Raw genomic sequence first — 19,998 nt, 5'->3', positions numbered from 1 at the left:
ACACCCATGGGAAAATGAGAGCAGAACAAGCCACAGAGTCAATGGACTGGGGAAGGGTACTCATGAAGTCTGTCACTACTCCAGCACTGTTAAGTGTCTTAATTTTCTTTTAAGGCCTGTAAATGTCTAGTTGGCGGGACTGCCTTGCATTGACAGCTATCCCAGAAAGGAAAGCTCACAAAATCTGCTCCAGAGCAGACAGAGCTAATCGGTACATAGTGGCTTTAACTGATCTGGCACTGCTGAAATCCCTGGAAGTAAGACATAATAAAGGCAAGGCGGCCACAAAGCCCCATGTATCAAACCGCTGTTAGCAGTGAGACTAAGGAATCATTGAGAGATTAACAGCAGGGGTGAGAGGCCTGCCCTGGCTAGCACATGCCTGAGGATATGGCAGGCTGGGCACAATTACTGCTCCTCTGAAGTGAGTCAGATGTAACCTCCTGCCAACTAGCTCTTGGTGACAACTGAAGTCTATGTATTATCTGGCTCAGATCCCAGTGACCAATAACCCCAATTCAGAGACCAAGCTTAACTGAGGCCATTAAACCAACCAAAACCCAGAGTATCAGTTAAACCTCTTTCCCTTACATCCGCCTTCTCCCTACAGTCTACAAAGCACAAGGGAGATGGGATTCCTGGGTTCTTGCCACCTTTCATACCAAAGTATCGTACAATTCCAAGAAAGAGGGAAAAGTGAAACACATCATGAAACAGAGAGGTCACTGTCTAGAGAGATTTTAACCTTCCTGTTGTCTGGACTGTGGCCTGCACATCTAACAAGACATGGATATTGTCCCTTCTGTGCTTATGCCCCTTCCCTGCACACAAACCAGTTATATTTTGTAACGTGTCACATTTTCATTCAGCTGTACCCCTCCATATGCCACTGTGCCTCCCTCCTGGCTCTCAGCCTCAGTACAGAAGAAATCAGAAAACTTTTAATCACCCCTAATAAGCAGGTGAAGACACTTCCACAGACAGAATCAGTTTAGCTTGAGCTAAAGCTGAAATCAAATTCAAACGCTCCTGGTGGCACAATTTTTAATCATAAGGTGATCTGCTGACCAGCTGTTTATTCTTCCCTCACAATGTCTAGGAAATCGTTATCAAGGTATCATCAGAAGTCTGGCAGAAGGAAAATACGGTATCAGGCTCCCTGACCATAAGTTACTTATGGTCAGTGGTCTAGGCTCAAGAGAGATTCACTACAAGAACTCTTGCTCCAAGATCCTAAATCTTCACCAAAGTGAATGGAAACCACAATCAGAAGTCTGAGAGTTTTTGGTCTCCAGTTGACTATCCAGCTAGCTATCCAGTATGACTGTAATTCAGTCAAGGTCAGTTGTGGATATACTGTAGCTGTGTTTGTTTTATTTTCCCTTCTCACACCGTCACACATGAATACAGTTGGTCAGTAATGCTTGACAGGCACTGACATGCAGAATGATGGAGTTGCATTTACTATTACACTTTGCTGTACCCGGGAGCCTGCTATTTTTCGTTCTAGTACACAGAGATGCCAGTTTTCTTAATAACATGCCAGCCTTTCTGGTTTGCATATTGTATTTCTTGGTTCAATTTTACTCATTTCTTTGTGAGTAGCAGAAGTTTCACAAATAAACGAAGCAATTGCCTGTGCTTTAACCACCAGACTGTACTCCTTCCACACGACACTTAGCAAGGAATGAAAGAAGGAATGATCCAAGCCACAGAAGGCTCAATTTACCCTGCTACAGACCTATACATACAGCAACCTTTTCTATCAAGCAAACTCCTCCACCACAAATTGATTAACTTCAGTGAAAAGTAGCATTTCCACTCTCATTCTCCCTGTTAAATTCTGCTGCTGGAGGATACATTTATTGACAGTCAAATTTCTGTAGGAATGACCCTATTGGATGGACCACACTGTAGGAACCAGCTGAATCTTGTCTTTCCTCAGCCCCGGCCCATCCTCCGTGCTGGTGCAATGCTTTCCTGAGGGAGGAAGGAGCTCTGAGTGTTTTCAGATGTACCTTTTCACCCATTAATATTTTATGGTCAACCTGTGATTTTTATGAAGATTGTTTGGATTGTGAATAGATCAGGCCATCAGATCAGAAGCACTGAAGCTGGACCCAGAAGAATTCTAGTTACATTTGTCTGGAGCTGTACAATGTGGGTTTGTCCAATGGGAGAGGGCTATGTCAAGTATGTCTGTACTCTCTGGTGTTAGTGATCTTTCTTCCATTAGTCCCTTGGAATATGGTTTTCTGTCTTAATGTATGTAGTTTGTATTTTCCATTTCTTTATTTTACCTGTTTTGTCTAGTCTCATTACATTAGACAACCAAGGGTTAACCATCTTGAATTGTGCTAAAACACAAAGAGAGAACAGCATGAGACATGAGCTGGACTTCATGATGCTCGTGGGTCCCTTTCAACTCAGTATGTTCTATGAAGTAGATGGTGACTGAAAAATCCAGGATCAAATAACCACTGAAAGCTTTTTTAGCACAAGTATTTTTGAAGTAAATGGGAGGTACTGATAAAGTTTTGGGACTTCTCCTCTCCTCTGATCTATGCAGAAACATAGACAAAATTGCCCAGTGATTTCCAGCCAGTTTAGTGTACTAGGAAAGTAAGTTCATTCCACATGTCTCACTTGGAGCTTCACTGTTGTAGAATATTTAAACTGGGCCTTTTTCCTCCTGTTTACATATTTTTACATGCTACTTGTCAGGGAGTTATCTCATCACTTATTATCTACTTGTGAAATTATCCTTGGTACAATCCTGAAAATGAATTATTTTTTCAGTTTGCACAGAATGACCTGAAACCCCCAAAAGCCCAGCACGTTTATCTTTGGCAAAGTCAGGAACTGAATGCAAAATCCTCCAACCCAAGCCTCAGCCACCAATTATAGATTCTTCTTGTGGTGCTTCAGAGGCAACTTTTCTGTTGCTAAGGCATCATGAGATACAAATTTATATTTCCCCGTATAAAACCTGGCAGAAAAACCTTCTTATAAATAAAGGCTACACATCATGGCCCTTAATTTAATCAGGAATTGTCATCAACTACATCTCTTTTTAGGAGCCTACCCTCAAGCTCTTGCAGAACCTATTCTCATGCATTTTTAATTTTTTTTTAACCCCCTAGTTAATTGGGACATTATAGCAGTGCTGCTCTAACAGGGACCATGAATAGCTTTCAGGAACTGGCCCTCTGGAGTAGCAAAAGAGATCATCTCACAGACGAAGAAGAAAAGGAAAAGACACAGAGCTGAACCAAACAGGGTTAAAAAAGGCAATGGCAGCAGTGGATTCATTTTGTTTTTCCTTTACGCAACACCTTCCAGGGCATAATCTCCTTGCTGCCTTTCCTTCCTTTTCTTCCCCCTGTTTCTATATGCCCTAAAAGGCCACTAGAAAAGGCACTATTAGGAGGCAGCCTGGCTTAGGGGCTGAGCTATTGGATAAGGAATTCTGGGCTCTATCCCCAGCACAGCTATGGGCAAAACATGGACACCTCCTTCCAGTTCCCTATGTCTTCATTTCCCTCCCCTCTCCCCAGACATGCACATCTGGTTCCTTTATTTTGCTTGAAAACTCATCTAGGCATAGGCTTGTCTTAATGAGATTGTGCACAGGGCAGGTCAGTATGGTTGCAGGCTTGGATGTGGGTTTTAGGTATGCTTGCAATATAAATGATAATGATCTAAAACCCATCTGTGCAAAGGTAATGCTCTGAAGGAAGGAGTTTCACTCAACAAATGTAGGACTGGGGACCTGTAGGTGGGGAATGTGGGAGGACCTGGCAGACTTTGAGAAATGAGGAAAGGTGAAGCAATGACCATGCCACAGATGAGACCTTGAAGAATAATTCTCTCTTATGCTTGAAAAGAGTATCTTTCCATTTCACTCTGGTTTTGTGCTTCTTCCTTTTAGCTTTTGTTTAAAAAATAAAGATGATGCCTTTTTTCATTGTTATTACCAGTGCATTGGGTTTGCATGGCAAGGTTTTGGTAGCAGGAAGGCTACAGGGGTGTCTTCTGTGAGAAGCTGCTAGAAGCTTCCCCCATGTCCGATAAAGCCAGTGCCAGCCGGCTCCAAGATGGACCCACTGCTGGCTAAGGCTGAGCCCATCAGTGGTGCTGATCATGCTTCTGTGATACCTTATTTAAGAAGGGGGAAAATACTGTGAAAACAGCAGTAGAGAGAGGAGTGGTATGTGAGAGAAACAACTCTGCAGACACCAAGGTCAGTGAAGAAAGAAGGGCAGGAGGTGCTCCAGGAGCCAGAGCAGAGTCCGCTGCAGCCCCGTGGTGCAGCCCATGGTGAGGCCGGCTGTGACCCTGCAGCCCGTGGTGGTCCAAGGTGGAACACAGATCCACCTGCAGCCCAGGGAGGACCCTGTCCCAGAGCAGGTGGATACCCAAAGGAATCTGTAACCCTGTGGGAAGCCCACACTGGAGCAGGCTCCTGGCAGGACCTGTGTCCCCATGGAAAGGAGCCCAGGCTGGAGCAGGTTTGCTGGCAGGACTTGTGACCCCATGGGGACCCAGGCTGCAGCAGTCTGTTCCTGAAGGACTGCATCTCGTGAGAGGCACCTGCACTGGAGCAGTTAATGAAGAACTGCAGTGCATAGGAAGGACCCACATTGGAGAAGTTCATGGAGGACTGTTCCCTGTGGGAGGGACCCACGCTGGAGCAGGGGGAGAATGTGAGAAGTCCTCCCCATGAGGAGGAAGGAGCGGCAGAGACAACGTGTGGTGAACTGACCACAACCCCCATTTCCCATCCCCCTGCACTGCTGTGGGGAAGGAGGTAGAGAAATCAGGAGTGAAGCTGAGCCTGGGAAGCAGACAGGTCGTGGGGGAAGGTTGTTTAAGATTTGATGTTATTTCTCATTACCTGATTCTGACTTGATTGGCAATAAATTAAGCCAATTTTCCCAGGTCAAGTCTGGTTTGGCCCTGACAGTAGTTGGTTAGGGATCTCTTCCTGTCCTTATCTTGACCCACAAACCTTTCATTATATTTTCTCTCCTCTGTGCAGCTGAGGAGGGGAGTGATAGAGAGGCTTTGTTGGGCACCTGGTGTCCAGCCAGAGTCAACCCAAAACATTTATTAACTTTTCTGGCCTCCTCCCTTCTTTCTGTCTCTAGGGCATGCTCATTTTGCATTATGCTTATAGCTTTCCTAAAATCTATTTCTCTGTCTTTGGCATCTGATCCCTCCATTCAATCCTCTTAAATGCCTCCCTACCCTCATTGTCTCCTCACATTGTACATATGCACTAGTGGGAGAGAAAGCAAAAATAAGAGCCCACCCATTACAGTTCTCTCCACAATGCCCAGAAGGATCTGTGTTTGAGGCATGTTTTAAAGATCATTGTAAATCAGGAAACAGCAAGGTGGAGTGAAGGGAAATTGGAAAGAGCTCTCAGCTTATGAATGTATAATGCAAGAACGTGGGCCCTCACTCCAGTTTAGTCTTGCCAACAGTTACTAGACCAAGTTCCTTGAACAAAAAGTCATTATTATGACTAACCATTCTGTATTTATGGAGAAGTAGCATTAGAAGACAAACAGCTCAAGCAGCGCTCTTGCACTAGATGTTCTTTGCTTTTTCCTGTATGTGGTCTTTTATTCCAACATTAATTGTGGTTATAAATCATTTCCAACCTGCTTTGGAATGAGTTTACACAGACTTCATGCTGTTGAAAACACGATACATTTATATATACAAGACAGAAAGCATTCAGCAACTCCAGGGGTAAAAATACAACGTATCAGGAATCAAACCCGTAGAGGATTTAAAAAGTAATTGTCATTAAAATATTTCTCTGCCTGTTGACACAAATGGCTACAGCTACTTCAGCACCACAGAGAGGACACTGGAGTGGGCAAAGTGGTCACTGACAGTTGTCTCTGAGAGGCACTTGTGCCAGGAAAGGTTTTGTTTTCACAAAGGATGAGATCTGGAGATAACAGTGTCCAGTTAGGACTGAGTGGTGAACAGGATGGGGAAGGAACATGGACAGGCAACCCCTGTCTATGACTATCCAGGCCAGGAGAGAAAAAAAAGCTTGACAGGGAGAAGAATTTTTAATTTTTTTTTTTCTTTTTTTTTTTTTTTTTGCTTTGTTGGAATATATGAGCCCCATGAGGGGGAACGTTCTTTGAAACAGATGGGGTGCACGTTTCCCTGAGAGCCAAGGAACATAGAGCCTTGGCAAGCAGGGCAGGTGCCAGGCTGGGACAGAGTGACCCTCTCACATCCTTCCTACATTTTTGTCAGCTCTAGCAAGTAGGGGGGATTAAAAAAATAAAAAGAAAAAAAAAATTAAAAAATAAAAAAAAAAGAGCTTGTTAAATCTTATACAGCTTTCAGATCAAATTTTTATGCTGTTTCACTTTGGAAGTCTCTTGAACATTCTCAGTGCTTCAAACCTGAGGCTGCAGATCTCCCAGGGAAGGTTCCTGTGTTTAATAAGCTGTTTTGCCTGGAATTCAAAAAGTAAAGATTTCTGTTGGCCTAGCAATAGAAAATGTGGCCCAGACCTGTAACCCCATACCTGACCAGACAGAAATGTCTACTCTTTTAAAAACTGGAAATTTCTCAGAAACATTGGCATCAGAATAGCTCTGGTTCCCCTGCAGTCAATAGCAAAAAGCCTCATCATCTTTAATGGAAATACCTGTGAGTAATTTTATTTGGAAAGAAGGTGCTGGAAGGTGGTTCCAGAACACCAACATAACAAACCTGTAAGTTATATAGTGGCTTAGCTACTGGGCAACATAGCTTCCAGTTTACTCTTTTCAACCGTTCCACCACAAAATTAACCCATGTAGTGCTTCGTAACCTAAGAGCATGCTGAATGCTGACAAGCAGTGAAGCACAGAGCAACTGAAATACCATTAACAGGAGCAATGTTTATAATTAGCTTATTATAGGATGAGGCCATGATTCATGTGATCCAGACTTTCTTGAATGACTGGAGGAAAATTTTGGTCACTCCTGAGGACCTATCAAGGTTCCCTGATGTCTTGTCTCCAAGGACTTCAAACACGAAACTGCGCATCACCTTGTTAACTACACCAGAAGTCCTGGAAACAGGGGATTAGGCCTTTCTACCACCACTGCAGTGAGACGTGCATTTGTACCGCCTCCCTTGGTGTCCACACTTCACATTCTAGGGCACGCAGATCCAAAAATAAATACTGCATCATGATAGTTAATGTCTCCAGAGGATTCCACTAAAAGAAAAATGAAACCTAACCCCAGCAAAGACCCCTTCACTCTGACAGGCTTTGTTTTCTTTAAGTTTTGTTTTTCTTCCTTTAACACATATGATCCTTTAACAAATATGATCCATCATCTGCCTAAATTCAAACCTGATGTCGACTTCCAAAAACTGCTCCCAGCTAACTGTGGTACTCCAATGGCAGTCTGTCTTTTCCCATCTATTCGTGTTAATGTCTCTATTCACCAAACTTTTCCTCACAATTAAATTTCCTCATTTGAAAGTTAAAGTGATAAAAGTGAACAGCCCTGACTGAACAAAGCATTAGTCCTCACAACTCTGCCAGCATGGATAGGAACTTATATGCCCTTTGGAGGCTGGAAGGTCCACTGCAAACGTTTTCAAAATCCGTCTGTTCCTGTTAAGTTTATTTCTCCATTTCAGCAGGCCAGACGCAGTAAAATACGGGGGCTTCATTTCCCCTTTGATTTCAGCACCTCTTTTCCATTAACTGCCCCATTTCCTGAGTCACCCACATGAAAGTTATCAAAATGAAAACACTCCTGGAAATCTACAAATCAGTAGATAAAATAACTGAGGTTGGTCAGTTTTCTAAGATGAGGACTAGTTGCAGTTTTCAAAGGATTGGATAGCATATGTACTTATTTTTACAGCAAATTCATCAGTTATCCCAAGATTTCAAAACTCCTCATTAAAAAAAAAAAAAAAGAAAAAAAGAAAAAGTTTTTTTAAAATTTTCCAGTAGGTATTACTACAAGTGGTGTTTAGAAAAGACATTTTTCCCACCTTGGAACGTAACAAAGTCAATGATTCAAATACAGAAAAATGTGTCCCAAAGTAGCTGAATTTAAATCTAGACTCACAGTTCCCATGAAGCATCCTGGTTTCCTCACTAGAGAAGCAAACAAAGTACATCATCTGAAACCAAGTCCTGCCAGAAATTTCAGACAATAGGGCAGAATCAGCCCAAAAAACAAATCACTTTTAGCTCTTGTGTTGTTCTGCAGCAGCATTCAAAAAGAAATATTCTGAGTTAAATGCAGTTCCTTAGTGTAAAGACAGGCAAAATTCTCTATTGAAAGCTCACATCTTCTGCGGTTTGGGCTCTTTTCCTTGTCAAAGACCAATCCTAGTTCAAAAAAGATTTTGGTAAAAGCCTTCTATTAGCTACATATAATAACAGATTTAAAGTCACTTTATCATTAGGATAACTGAGATACAGAAATAAGTAGTGGTTATAGATTAACTTCCTGGTAGACCTGTGGGCTACATCTTCAGCTTTTACCCTGAGCAGCCGCCAATCATCAATTTGATCCTGATCTCTTAATTCCAAGTTTGGCATCAAAATACATATTTTGGCCAGTGGAATTTAATTTGGTTCAGAAATTTTCTCTCCATTCCTTCATAGCATGACATTATCAAAAGTAAGTAAACCAAAGGGATATAATCTAAATGTCCCTTAAATTTGAGCAACACAGGAGCAGCTTATATCCAATTTAAAATACACTATAAAATGAAGTGGATCAGAATTCAGCAAAACATGCAAAAGCAGGAAAACTATCAACATAAATTTTTCTAGGATTGCTTCTTGTGTCGGAGACTGGGGAATATCAAGGTCCTAAGACAATGCCAAAACTACTGGGGCAGCGATTCTTTACCCATGTGTTTGCGCAGTGCCTCGAACAAGGGAGTTCCAGTCTCAGCTGACGTCTATAGTCATTAATGCGATGGTAGTGCTAACAGTTGTGTACCACCCTGTAGATAAGCAGCTATGTGCTCCAAAAGGCTCACAGTCTAAGTGAAGAACACAAAGCATGGGAGGAAACAACTCTTATTTATACCATTTACAGGAGGAAGACCAAGGTCCAGAAATCTGAATGAGGTCACATACTGCCAAGAACTGAATCAGAGTTTCCTCAGTCCCCATCTCATGGTTCCAATGGAGGGCCATCTGTCTTCTCTCTCGAGGACAGAGTCATAAGCATAAAAGGTATGCCTTTGATGCACTGATAAGTCACCTGCCATCAGATGATTGTTAATCTCATTAAAACATTACTTATCTCATAAAAGTGGATTTCCTGATTAAATAAAATGACTAAATCATATCTTAGCTTGACTATATGAAATGTAGAGCTCACATCCTTTTAAAAAGTAACTGAACTTCAAAAGACGGGGCTTGAATTATATAATAACTAAAGGATAATTGCAAGACAATTGTTTCTGCAATGTTGGACAAGCTTTACGATAAATAAAAATATATAATAAACATTTCTACTGCTTACCAGCACACTGATTGTTTTCATCCAACTGGTAACCAAATCGACAGATCAGAGGTCTTGTAACAGTTGGGTAGTTAGGAACAGGGCCTGGTGCTGGGACCGGTGGATAAATATTTGAGTAAGGATTCAGGTATGGTGACCGATACACTGGGTTTGTTCGGGGTACACATAAATAGCCACCATTCTGGTTGACACACACCATATCTCCTCTGCAGGCCTCAGGAATAGTCCGGCATTCATCAATATCTGCAAGGAAATAGCAAAAGTTATGTAAGTTAAATGAGCAATTGCTTCTTAATGGGATCTATCAAAAAATAATTAACATGTTTTTCTCAAGACTTAGCTAAAAATTTTATATTCTCTTTGAAAGTAAAAGCTAATCCTTCCTTGTGGAGCCTCACTTTGAAGTTAGATCATAATAAAACAGGAAATATTGTATATATTCAACATATCCTGTGTTCTACTTGTTTTACTTCACTATTAGAGGGTAGAGGGAGGAGGGAAAGCCTGCTTTGCTATTCTATAAATGTTCAGTTTAAACACTGACTTATATGTGGCTACAGCATGCTACATCCTATTCCTGCTAGAGGGTCTGTCCAAACCACAACATGCAGATCAGGATTTCAAACACTGGTGGTTTGGTTTGCCCAGCTGTGAAACTTGGATCCTGATTTGGAACTCCTGAGCTCCCTCCCACAGAAAAAGTTTGGGATATTCAGATCTGGGGATGTGGTTCGGGCCTCTTTCTTGCTCTGATTGAGATCATTGCTGAATTAAATTTAGAAAGATACAGATGGTTTAGCCAAACTGAGCATTCATATGGTTCTCGGAACACAAAAGCAGTAGGTTGCTCTGGCAGGGCAAGCAATCTGTGGCTGGTTTTTGCCTTGCCATTTCTGTGTCTTTAATGCATGCAGGAGCTGCTGCCCTGAAGACTGAATGCCATTGATAAAAGGATGCTATAGGACAAAGTGTGTGTTTCCCTGTATTGCCTCAACAATTCACTTGGAGTACCGAGGCTGAGCAGTGGCAGACGTTATCTGAGCCGCCAGGTGGAGGCTGCCAATAAAGACAGTAAATAGTCTGGAGGAGAAAGAGAAGGAAGATAAACACCCTTGTCACTTGGCAGCTAGACTGAGCTCCTAAACTCATCTCGATGCATCACAGCTATTTGAGAAGCACTGACAGCCAATTAGTATCTCTACAACATCAAAGATTGGTAGACACTTGTGCTATGTAAGTAGACACACATATATATACATATACACAAACACACATTTTTGTCACACAGCAAGAATTTTTTGACTAAAACATACTAACAGCAGCACAATGTTAACTCAATAAAGTCAGGATTTCTGAACCCCAGTGTAGTGATTTAGTTAAAGTCCTACCTATGCACTGCCCAGAGGCACGGTCCAGGTCAAATCCATTAGTGCATTGTTGCTAAAATGAGAAAACAAAGGACACTCAGTGACTGTGAAAGAAGAGGGTTGCAGAGTCAAACACTCATCTGGATTATTTATTTTATCACAGTTGTTCAGCACTCTACAGTACACCAAAATAAAGTCCCTACCCCAAAGGACAGTCAGCAAGGCCTGAACCTGAGGCCTCAGTCCATTTGACAGCCCCTTCCCTCAGCAGGTTGTTCCATCAAGTGGTGACAGTGTCAGGCTGTTTGTCTCCCTGGGGGTAACCAACTCATGATGTGTGATGGGCTCCACACCAGTTGTTGACACAGAAGTCATATTTTTCTGTTTTGGGGTCTGTTTTTTGTCAGAACAAGGGAGTTCATTTAAAAGGTACTAAGTAGCTTCTCTGACAGGCTCTGAAACTCGACATATAGACCATTCAGTACACATGTCTTGACATGTTAGCCGTCTGACTGAACTGAAACCACAGCTGAAACATAACAAGCTTAATAAAAAAGTAAGGCTTTTACACCAAACCTTTTGATTTCTAGAGGATAAATTTTTACATGACACATTATCAGCGCTGCAACCTTGAGCCTTCAGCACCTCATAAGTGATCCTTAGCATTTCTAAACTAGTGAGAGTCCTGGTGATGAATGGGTCAAAGTTCATTAAAGTGATTCCATGCTCTCCCTGGTTTTTGACTGGGCCTCCAGCTATTTAGATATAGGCCAAGTGGTTGGCACAGGCACAGTGTCCTGCCAGTAAATGGGTTATACTATGGAATGTAGAGATATCCAGAAAACAGGAAGCACTGAAGTAATCAGAAGGCAGAGGGATGGAGTATGTTCAAGATCCTTCCCTTTTTGTAGCTGTTAGGTGATAAAGACACTTATTTTTGGACTTTGTGGAAGGAATCAGTGGAAGAGTAAAGTACTTGATTAATGTTTGGAAAAGCAGTAACTTCTATGTGGGAGACAAGGGGTGGGGTGGATGTCAGTGGAAGCAGGGCATTGCATCAAGTTAAACACATGGCACTATTCAGACTGCACCTGCCACTTGCACATGTGGATACACAAAACCGCTCTAAAAGTGTCAAACAACTACAAAGGAATTTTGCCTTCATTTATTTTGGCATTCTGAGATGTTTTGGTATCACGTTGTGGAAAGCCAAGATAGTCTGATGGGAGAATGTATAATCAGCCTCATGTTTTAAAGAATGTATGCAGTCTGTCTTTTGTCCCGCTTTCTGTGCTATGGCGTATACAGTACACTTAGGTTAGCAGGAAAAGTTAAGATAGTTTTAAACAAAATTCTTTTCTTTTGGACAGTAAACAATGATTCAGAAGCACTGAAACTACTGTAGAACAGGCTTCAACAACTTTATAGCGCTTTATTCTAGAAAAGATTCCATTATTGTAGAAATGACCAGTTTCAACGTCTTCAGAAATAATTTATTGCTATCATTTTGCTTTCAGGTTGCTTTTTGCTTAGACTTCAAAAATCAATTTACAGTACAAGATGTTTTTATAAAAATCACAATGGAAACAATATTTTTTAAATGATAAAAATAAACCCTAAAAGAGATCTCAAAAATTCTCCAGGAGCATGAAAAGCATTTCCCATACAGATCCAATGTTCACAAAAATATCAATAAGCATTCCATGTGTAGGAAATTTTCAATGTAATAGAAAAAAAACGACCACATTTCAGAAACTATTGGCAAAGGTATTTAGAAACACGGCTCTGGACACTGAGTATATCTGGATTATCAACTAGGAATCTGAACTTAACATGCCTCTGGGAACTGTTTTTCCTAATTTAATGTCCACTTGGAGCCCAAGAACACAAAGAACTAATGCTTCTGCTATTTCAATAACTGGACTGCTTTAATTCCATCCACCCTCAAGAGTCCTGCCTCTTGAACAAAAAATGGCTTCAGGCATAAATTAAAACGAAAACTAGGATACAGTCATGCAGTCTAAAATTAAACAGTCTTATGGCAAGTTCCTGCTATAGACAGAAAATGCCTATTTATATGAATAAGTTTTCCAAGCATGGATGTTCCCCACCACAGAACTGAGCTGCCCCTACTCTCATGGGGTGGCTTTTCTTATTTCCTTTTCCAGAAGTGTTCATTCAGAGGCAGCATCAGGTATTCAGCAAGGTCCAGGTTTCAACAGGGATGTTTTGCTGAGCTAGCAAGGATGAGTCAATGAGCTCAGTCCATGTCCAGCTCCAGAATCCTGCTGGCTCCCATTTCTCCCCTCTAAACCCTTAGACCACGCTGCTTCCTCTTCATGTAAACCCCAGACCACAGAGCTTCCTCTGCACCTGCTAGCCAGTCACATCTCATGCCATATAGCCCTTCAGTACAAACCAGTACAGAGATCTCTGTGTGCACCTCTCACCTGTGCTTTTCCAGGGCTTGAAAGGCAGACGGCCAGTGTGAAAGCGGTCAGTATCCTGTAATGTGCACAGAAAATTAGCTGAAAACCTTCTGATATCTAGGCTCATTGTATAGAATTAAATACACATGGATAAGTTAGTTTCTAGTGGCTCTTCAGTGTATCCCACAGAGTTTTGCTAACATGAGTTTGGCCTCTGGAGAAGGAGGAGAACAACTGTGGGCCAGATTAATATCTCAGAGTCACTAATTTTACTATGGTTTTGCGCAACTGGGATCAGAATCAGTCTTGCACGTCTATTTCCTGACCTATTTTTTATGACAACCCATGCAGCAGCTGCTTAATGAACAAGTATGCAATATTCAATAAAGAATTTTGCCCCTCTCTGACACCTTTCTTTTGAGAATACAGAAGTTTTTCTTGCACATTGTGCACATTTTACAGATGGGTAAACCAGAGCACAGGCCCTGCCTAAGCTCCCAGTGCGACGCATTGGCAGGGCTGCAGACATGTCATGCAGGAGGTCCTGAATCCAAGCCAGTTGCTCTAACCGCTAAACCGCATTTCATCCCCAGGAGACTGCATTTGAGATTAATCCATTTTATCAGGGCCAGATTCTGTTCCTTTACTCAACCTTGAGTAATAAGTTGCTCGGCAAGTACACACACTGTGCCAGGTCATCAGCTACTAGAAGTTGCTATCTTCAGTGGAGCCTTCCCCAGTTGTATCATATTAGCGTCTAATGGGTTCTACTGGGTCTCTTCACTGCCACTGAAATAAAAGGATCCCTTGCAAACAGAGCTCTATGGCTGTATTTGGAGCTCCTTACCTGGAGCATAAAAATTCTGGTCAACTAAGCTCCCAACCCCAAGTATTGACTAGCAGATAGAAAACAAGAAAAGGACAGTAAGGTTGTTGGGATTTTTTTTCTATGTACTATGAATTTCAGTGCTTTGCCACTGCCTTATATAAAATTTCTTCTCAATACAATTAGACCCACATCTTGCTTATTTTGGATTCTAGTTCTGAATGGCAATTGTATATAATACATTCCCACAAAACCAGTACAGGAAGCAAGGGATATTTTAGGTAGCCTTAGCTCTGCTACCCAAGCAAGCTGCCAACTTTCTGTCTTAGAGCCCTCTCTGATTTCCAGTGCAAACTGAGCTGCTGAACGAGACCTACAAATGCATCAGACAAAACCACACGCAAACAGTACATTTGAACAAATTTCTTTTAAATGAGGAAACAGGCACAAGCTCTGAATAGTAAAAATAAACCCTAAAATGGTTCATAGTGCTGCAGAGGCGGATCGTGCATGTTGGCAGCTTGAGAGTGACAAGGAAAGGCAAATTCTGCACGGGGTTTTCCTTAGAGCTGGATGAAAACATTCAAAGTACAATGTTATCCATTTAGGCTTGCACTTCATTTATTCATTCCTCAAATCCTTTTGAAGAGATTTTAAGGCATGCACTGGTATAAAGACTGCATACTCACTTTGCACAGAGCAAGAACAGCACTAGAAGGAAATACAACAGGTTATTGCTGAACATTAACATACCCAGCAACTGGGCTACGCTCTGTATTATTGCAGAGCAGTGCATGCTAGCAAAATCCCCTATAAAACTGGTCAGACAAAACTCATATGTTTCTAGACAGTCTTTAGTTTCTGTTGTTAGGAGATGATATATTCTTTCCTCTTGGTGGGGGGATGACCTTACTGCCTCAGATGTGTTCTGCCTACAACCACCACTGCAATTTGCTCGGTACTTTAGATCTCAAATCCTCTCAAGAATTATTAGCAGACAAGCAGCACAACTTATCAACACTATATTCAGCTGGTCACAGTAGCTTACCCAGCAGGCAATATATTTTAAACTAGCAATTAACTTCTGCAATAGTGGCTAATTAGTTCAAATCAGTCACTGTAGCCAGTGGGATCGTTTGCTGCTGCGATTCAGCACTCCTGTGGATGCCGCGGCTGCTAAAACGCAGCATATAAGCACAGATCAAGAAGGAACTCGTCAGAGGCAGCACAGCTTTAATAACAGACAGATCGTCTTTCCCCACCTCTGACCACTGAGATCCCGTCTCTTTGCAAATGGCTTTAGCAAGTGGATTGGCATACCGAATCCCTGCCACAGAGTTTTTCCACAAGTAGGTTTCCCTTCAGTAAGTAAAGAAGTTTCATGCATACCACTTACCTTTTTAATCCTTGCATGTCCAAAACCGTTGGGGAAAGGTGGAAAAAAAACAGAGTCTGTGCTGATGAATAACTAGAAAGTTTTTCCAAACATTACCCTCTGCTAGCACTTCAGTTCCTCTGTCATTTATAGTCCCAAGAACGAAATAGCAAGTAATGGAGAAGATCGGGAGCCGTCTGTACCTCCTCAGACACTGGAGAGAATACAGAGAAAGCACCTGGTTTTGCTTAGTTCTCTTCTGTAATTCAGCATTAAACCAATTGGAGGAGGAATGTTAAAAATGAACACTTCATTTTCTAAGTATGTTAAACAATGCAAATGGGGGCCTCAGCCTGGGACAGCTGGTTTAGATTACAAAGCTCACCAACTGGCTAGACTCCTCACAACAACCTCGAGGAGCCTGCCAGGATAAAACACTAACAGCTTGAAGGAAAGCCTCTCCCGCTGCAAACTTCACAGTTAAATGTGCCTCGGAGCAGAGAGCACCGTTATTGGACAGAAACCCTTATCAAGGGACTGGAGAAGGGAAGGGATTGTTTTCCTTGCTCTGAGAACAAAAAAAAAAGTCAGGCTTTTTGGAGGCCCTCTAGCCGGTGTCTCGGATGATGAATATGCAACACTCGCTGCTTCGTGCCAATGGCATACTGATGAAAAGTCTGACCCTCTGGGAGGTGAATAACTTGAATTCATGATGATCACAGCTACAGGAACTATATTGCTTGGGGATTATTTGAAAACAGGAATAAACAAATTAAATGTTCAAAGGAAAACAAATGACTTGTCTACAAACACTGGCCCTTTTTAAACTGACCCCACACTTAAGGGAGTGGTTTGTGAAATGAAATATTTCTCAGGAAATACATATATTACAGATCTCCAGTTATGATTGAGGAGGAAGGAAATAAAGTACTTTTTCAGGTGGTTTGCAGCTTTGCCACAGGCAGAGCCTCAGTAGGTCAAGCAGAACATTTATGAGATGTGAGAGGTGAGCAATCAGATGCTGTGAAGATTATGCTAGAACCAAAGATGAACACTGAAATGAAACACATAGATATTAAATTGAATACTTTGAATTTCTGTTGAGTCTCCTATATGAGGAAACCCTTTATTCCTAAGGAACATGAAATGTCCCAAAAGATAAAAATCTATCATGCATTTCTCTGTAACAGATTAAGAAACAGAAACACGGTTATTATAACAGATATTCATGAAACTGTCCTCTAAGCATGGATGCCCAGTTTGAGACACAAAGACTGAGCTGCTTCATGGTTGCTGAGCACCCACAAGTGATATTGATGCCAATGGGAAGTGCAAGAGCTCTGTACCTTCAACAGTGTCAAAAACAGGAATTGGTGAACTTATTTTAAAAAGATTTCTCAAAAGCTTAATAAAAACTCACACAAGAGATTTCCAAGGAAGCTTTCTGGGCATGTTGTGAGAGGAAAATTTTGTCATGGATCAGAAAACAGGGAAGAGTTAGAAAGCAAAGCCCAGGCAAATTTTCATTGTGGCCAAAGGTTAACAGTGAGTATTCCTGTTCCTCTGTAAGTCCAGTGTTTCTCGGTACACTCAATGATCTGGAGCACTAAGAAGTCTAAAAGTAGCAATGCAGGTGCTCTGAGTATCCATTTGTGTGGATGAAGGCCTTGCCTTATGTACTTGCTGATACCTCACTTGCTGATCCACTGAATTTCTCTCACCATCACCTGGCAAAATCATTGTCTGCATGCCAGAATCACCGTAGGAGTGCAGCACCAGTCTCCTCCCAAAGATTTGCCGCAGACTAAAGGGTTTTGATAGATCAGCCAGCTGGCAGAGGTACGCCAGTGCTGGAGACGGGAGGTGAATCCAGACCTGACCACCTAAGGGGCTCCCCTAAGAAGGAATACTGTACAAATGTTTTGATTTTTTCCTGTCTCCATCTGGCAGCTGAATTGGATAAAAAAATGGAGTATAAAAAGTAGTACCAAACCACAACTTGGGCTAGTTTACAATGTGGTGACTTCTTTTTCCTAAATAAAAGGATTTGATGTTATGGCTAAGTGGAATTTCTGCAGTACCTTTCTGTAACTACCATGAGCCACAAAATAATAAGATGCAGTTCCACCCTTCTTACAATTCTCTTTGATATGAAGAGCTGCACATAGGAAGACATTTGTAGTACATAGAAACTCTTTTGTTCACCCGATAAAAACATGGACAATTCAACATATTTTTTAACACCAACTGCTGATAACACCTTCACCATTTATGCTTAGGATGTTGGATAAACGTTAGATCTAGCAGCACTCTCACGTCAATGGTCACAAATATCCTCCCTTGTTATGAAATCCAATAGTTTATTTAGATTACCTTGATGTTTTCCTTATCTTCATGAGAGGTGCAGAACAGTCCACAGTACAAAAAGGGGCTCTGTTTAGTGACTGAGTATGTTCTTATAAGTTCGCTTTGTGCACAGCTAGGGTTGAAACTATAGCTCTAATTATGTTTAAGACTTGGATTTTGAAAATTGTGTAATATATATTTACAAGTGGCACATAAACTATGTTGTGTAACCTTAACTCTACCCTCCTTGGGCAAGATAACACAATGTATTAATTACTCCATGCTCCTGCAGCTAATGCACACCACTGGGTTAGAAGAGACCCTCACCACCAGAGAACATGATCTAACGACTTCCAAATGCTTAGACAAAAGCTGTATTTAGGTCAGAGAGCTCAACAAGAGTTAACTAGACTCAGCACTCCTGAACAAGAAGTCTGCTTCACAAAAACAAGCCCCCATCTACTAACTTTTACAACACTCTTTCTCCTTTTTAAATTCTGAAACTATATTTGCATTTCTTGAGGACTATATCTGCCAAACACTCTTCTTGGATGTTCTTGTCATTTTTGAAAGCTCATCCTCTCTGAACGTTCTCAAGAACACTGTCAAACTGTAGGAGCAGAGTCAAATCACACAGATCTGTATGGTGATAGAGATCTGTATGGTGATAGGTGTGCGAGCCCCAAGTCATTGGAAGTGACAGGTCTTAGACGTCTTGTACACAGCCATACAGACCTGAATTCAATAAAGAACTTTGCCAAGAGCTGATATTTTAAGGGCCCATGTCCAAGCCTTAGATGCTTAAAACATCCATTTTGCTCCTACCAAACCTTATGGAATCACATTTTCTACCAGCAAAACTGGTGAAACAGAGCACAACTGCTGGGTATTCACAGAAACATTTGCAATTAGATAGCACCTAAGCTCCATGAGATTCACAGGTTGGGCTTTTTCTTGACTGTGGAAATTGATCTAAATGTTCTTGGAGACTGCCAAATAAGCAAGCTCTTGATACTGTCACATGTTGATATAAGACATGGCAGGCAGTGATTTGAAATACACACATCTCACCCTGCTGCCACATGGATTGCACTAAGCAAGTCGGAGACTTGGCCACAAACCCTAGTTCTGCCTAAACAATGTAGGGCTTTCTTTCCCCTCACAGGACAGAATCCCAATTACAAACTTGTGGTGTCTGGGAAGGGTTCCCTGTCCTTTTTCAAAGGTGGACTACCTTACACTATCAGTTAAGGGCTGCTTCATTCAGTGTCTGAATCGTCATTGCCATCTCGTAATGCGAATGATGCAATAACCTGTTCCAGATGGCTCCAGCCAGAAGCTCAAAAGCACAGTCCCACACATATTTTCCTTTCTTAGCCAAACGTAACACAAGCAAAAATTAATAGTGAAAATTAACAAAATATGTAATTTTGAAAACATTACTAGTGCTAACTACAATGTACTGTGAACGCAGAGTTGCTGAGATGGCTTGTCACATTGTGGTGATTTGCAGGTCACTGCTGTTGTTAGGAAGGAGAAAGCGTAACAGTTCCTGTCCCGCTGCTGTCTCTTGGGGCTTGATTGTCTCAACATGGTACAGATACCACCTGTGTGAGATATCTACAGGAAGAAGATCCCTCCTGTATGGGGATGTCACCCACCCGGGATGACAATACTGGCAGCCATATCACTGCTTCCCAAGGACAATAAGCAGAGTGCCCCTTTCATGTTGTAGCAGATGGTCTCAGAGTACCCCAGCCAGACGGACCACATAATTTAAAGCTTTTGGTTTATGTTATCTAACTGCACATCTTACAACTACCTTTACAGATCTGTGGTCACTCTGGTACTGGTTTCTAACAGCGCATTTTATTTTAGGGAAAAAAGCAATCAGTGGAAAGTCCAGACACCACTGGATGCATTCTGAAATCTAATACTGAACATGGACCGGTATTTGACTCCACATTGTTGCTTTGAAAACATGTTAATCATCCCATTAAATGAGGAATAGTAGGATCTAGCAGGTAAATACTGAAGCCCAGACACCCTAAAGCTGTGCCCAGTGAACTGCATCTGCTGTAAACAAAACTGTTCCAGGTATATTTCCTTTAGTGAAATCGA

The 19,998-nt window shown here is 41.7% G+C and overlaps 1 protein-coding gene across 1 annotated transcript in view; it reads right to left on the bottom strand.

Annotated features, from left to right (window-relative positions):
- Window positions 1-16,193, bottom strand: part of FBLN5 (fibulin 5) — a 47,589-nt gene extending 31,396 nt beyond the window's left edge. The window contains exons 1-4 of the mRNA XM_005506145.3: window positions 15,553-16,193; window positions 13,352-13,406; window positions 10,923-10,974; window positions 9,535-9,777 (exon numbers count right to left, since the gene is read on the bottom strand). Of these exons, the coding sequence (XP_005506202.1) occupies window positions 9,535-9,777; window positions 10,923-10,974; window positions 13,352-13,406; window positions 15,553-15,569 (367 nt within the window). The 5' untranslated portion in view covers window positions 15,570-16,193. The remainder of the gene's footprint in view (window positions 1-9,534; window positions 9,778-10,922; window positions 10,975-13,351; window positions 13,407-15,552) is intronic.
- Window positions 16,194-19,998: the final 3,805 nt, after the last annotated feature.

This window comes from Columba livia, chromosome 5 (assembly GCF_036013475.1).
Source record: "Columba livia isolate bColLiv1 breed racing homer chromosome 5, bColLiv1.pat.W.v2, whole genome shotgun sequence".
NCBI lineage: Eukaryota > Metazoa > Chordata > Aves > Columbiformes > Columbidae > Columba > Columba livia.
The sequence above is the reverse complement of the archived record's forward strand: the minus strand, read 5'-3'. Positions and strand labels throughout refer to the sequence as shown.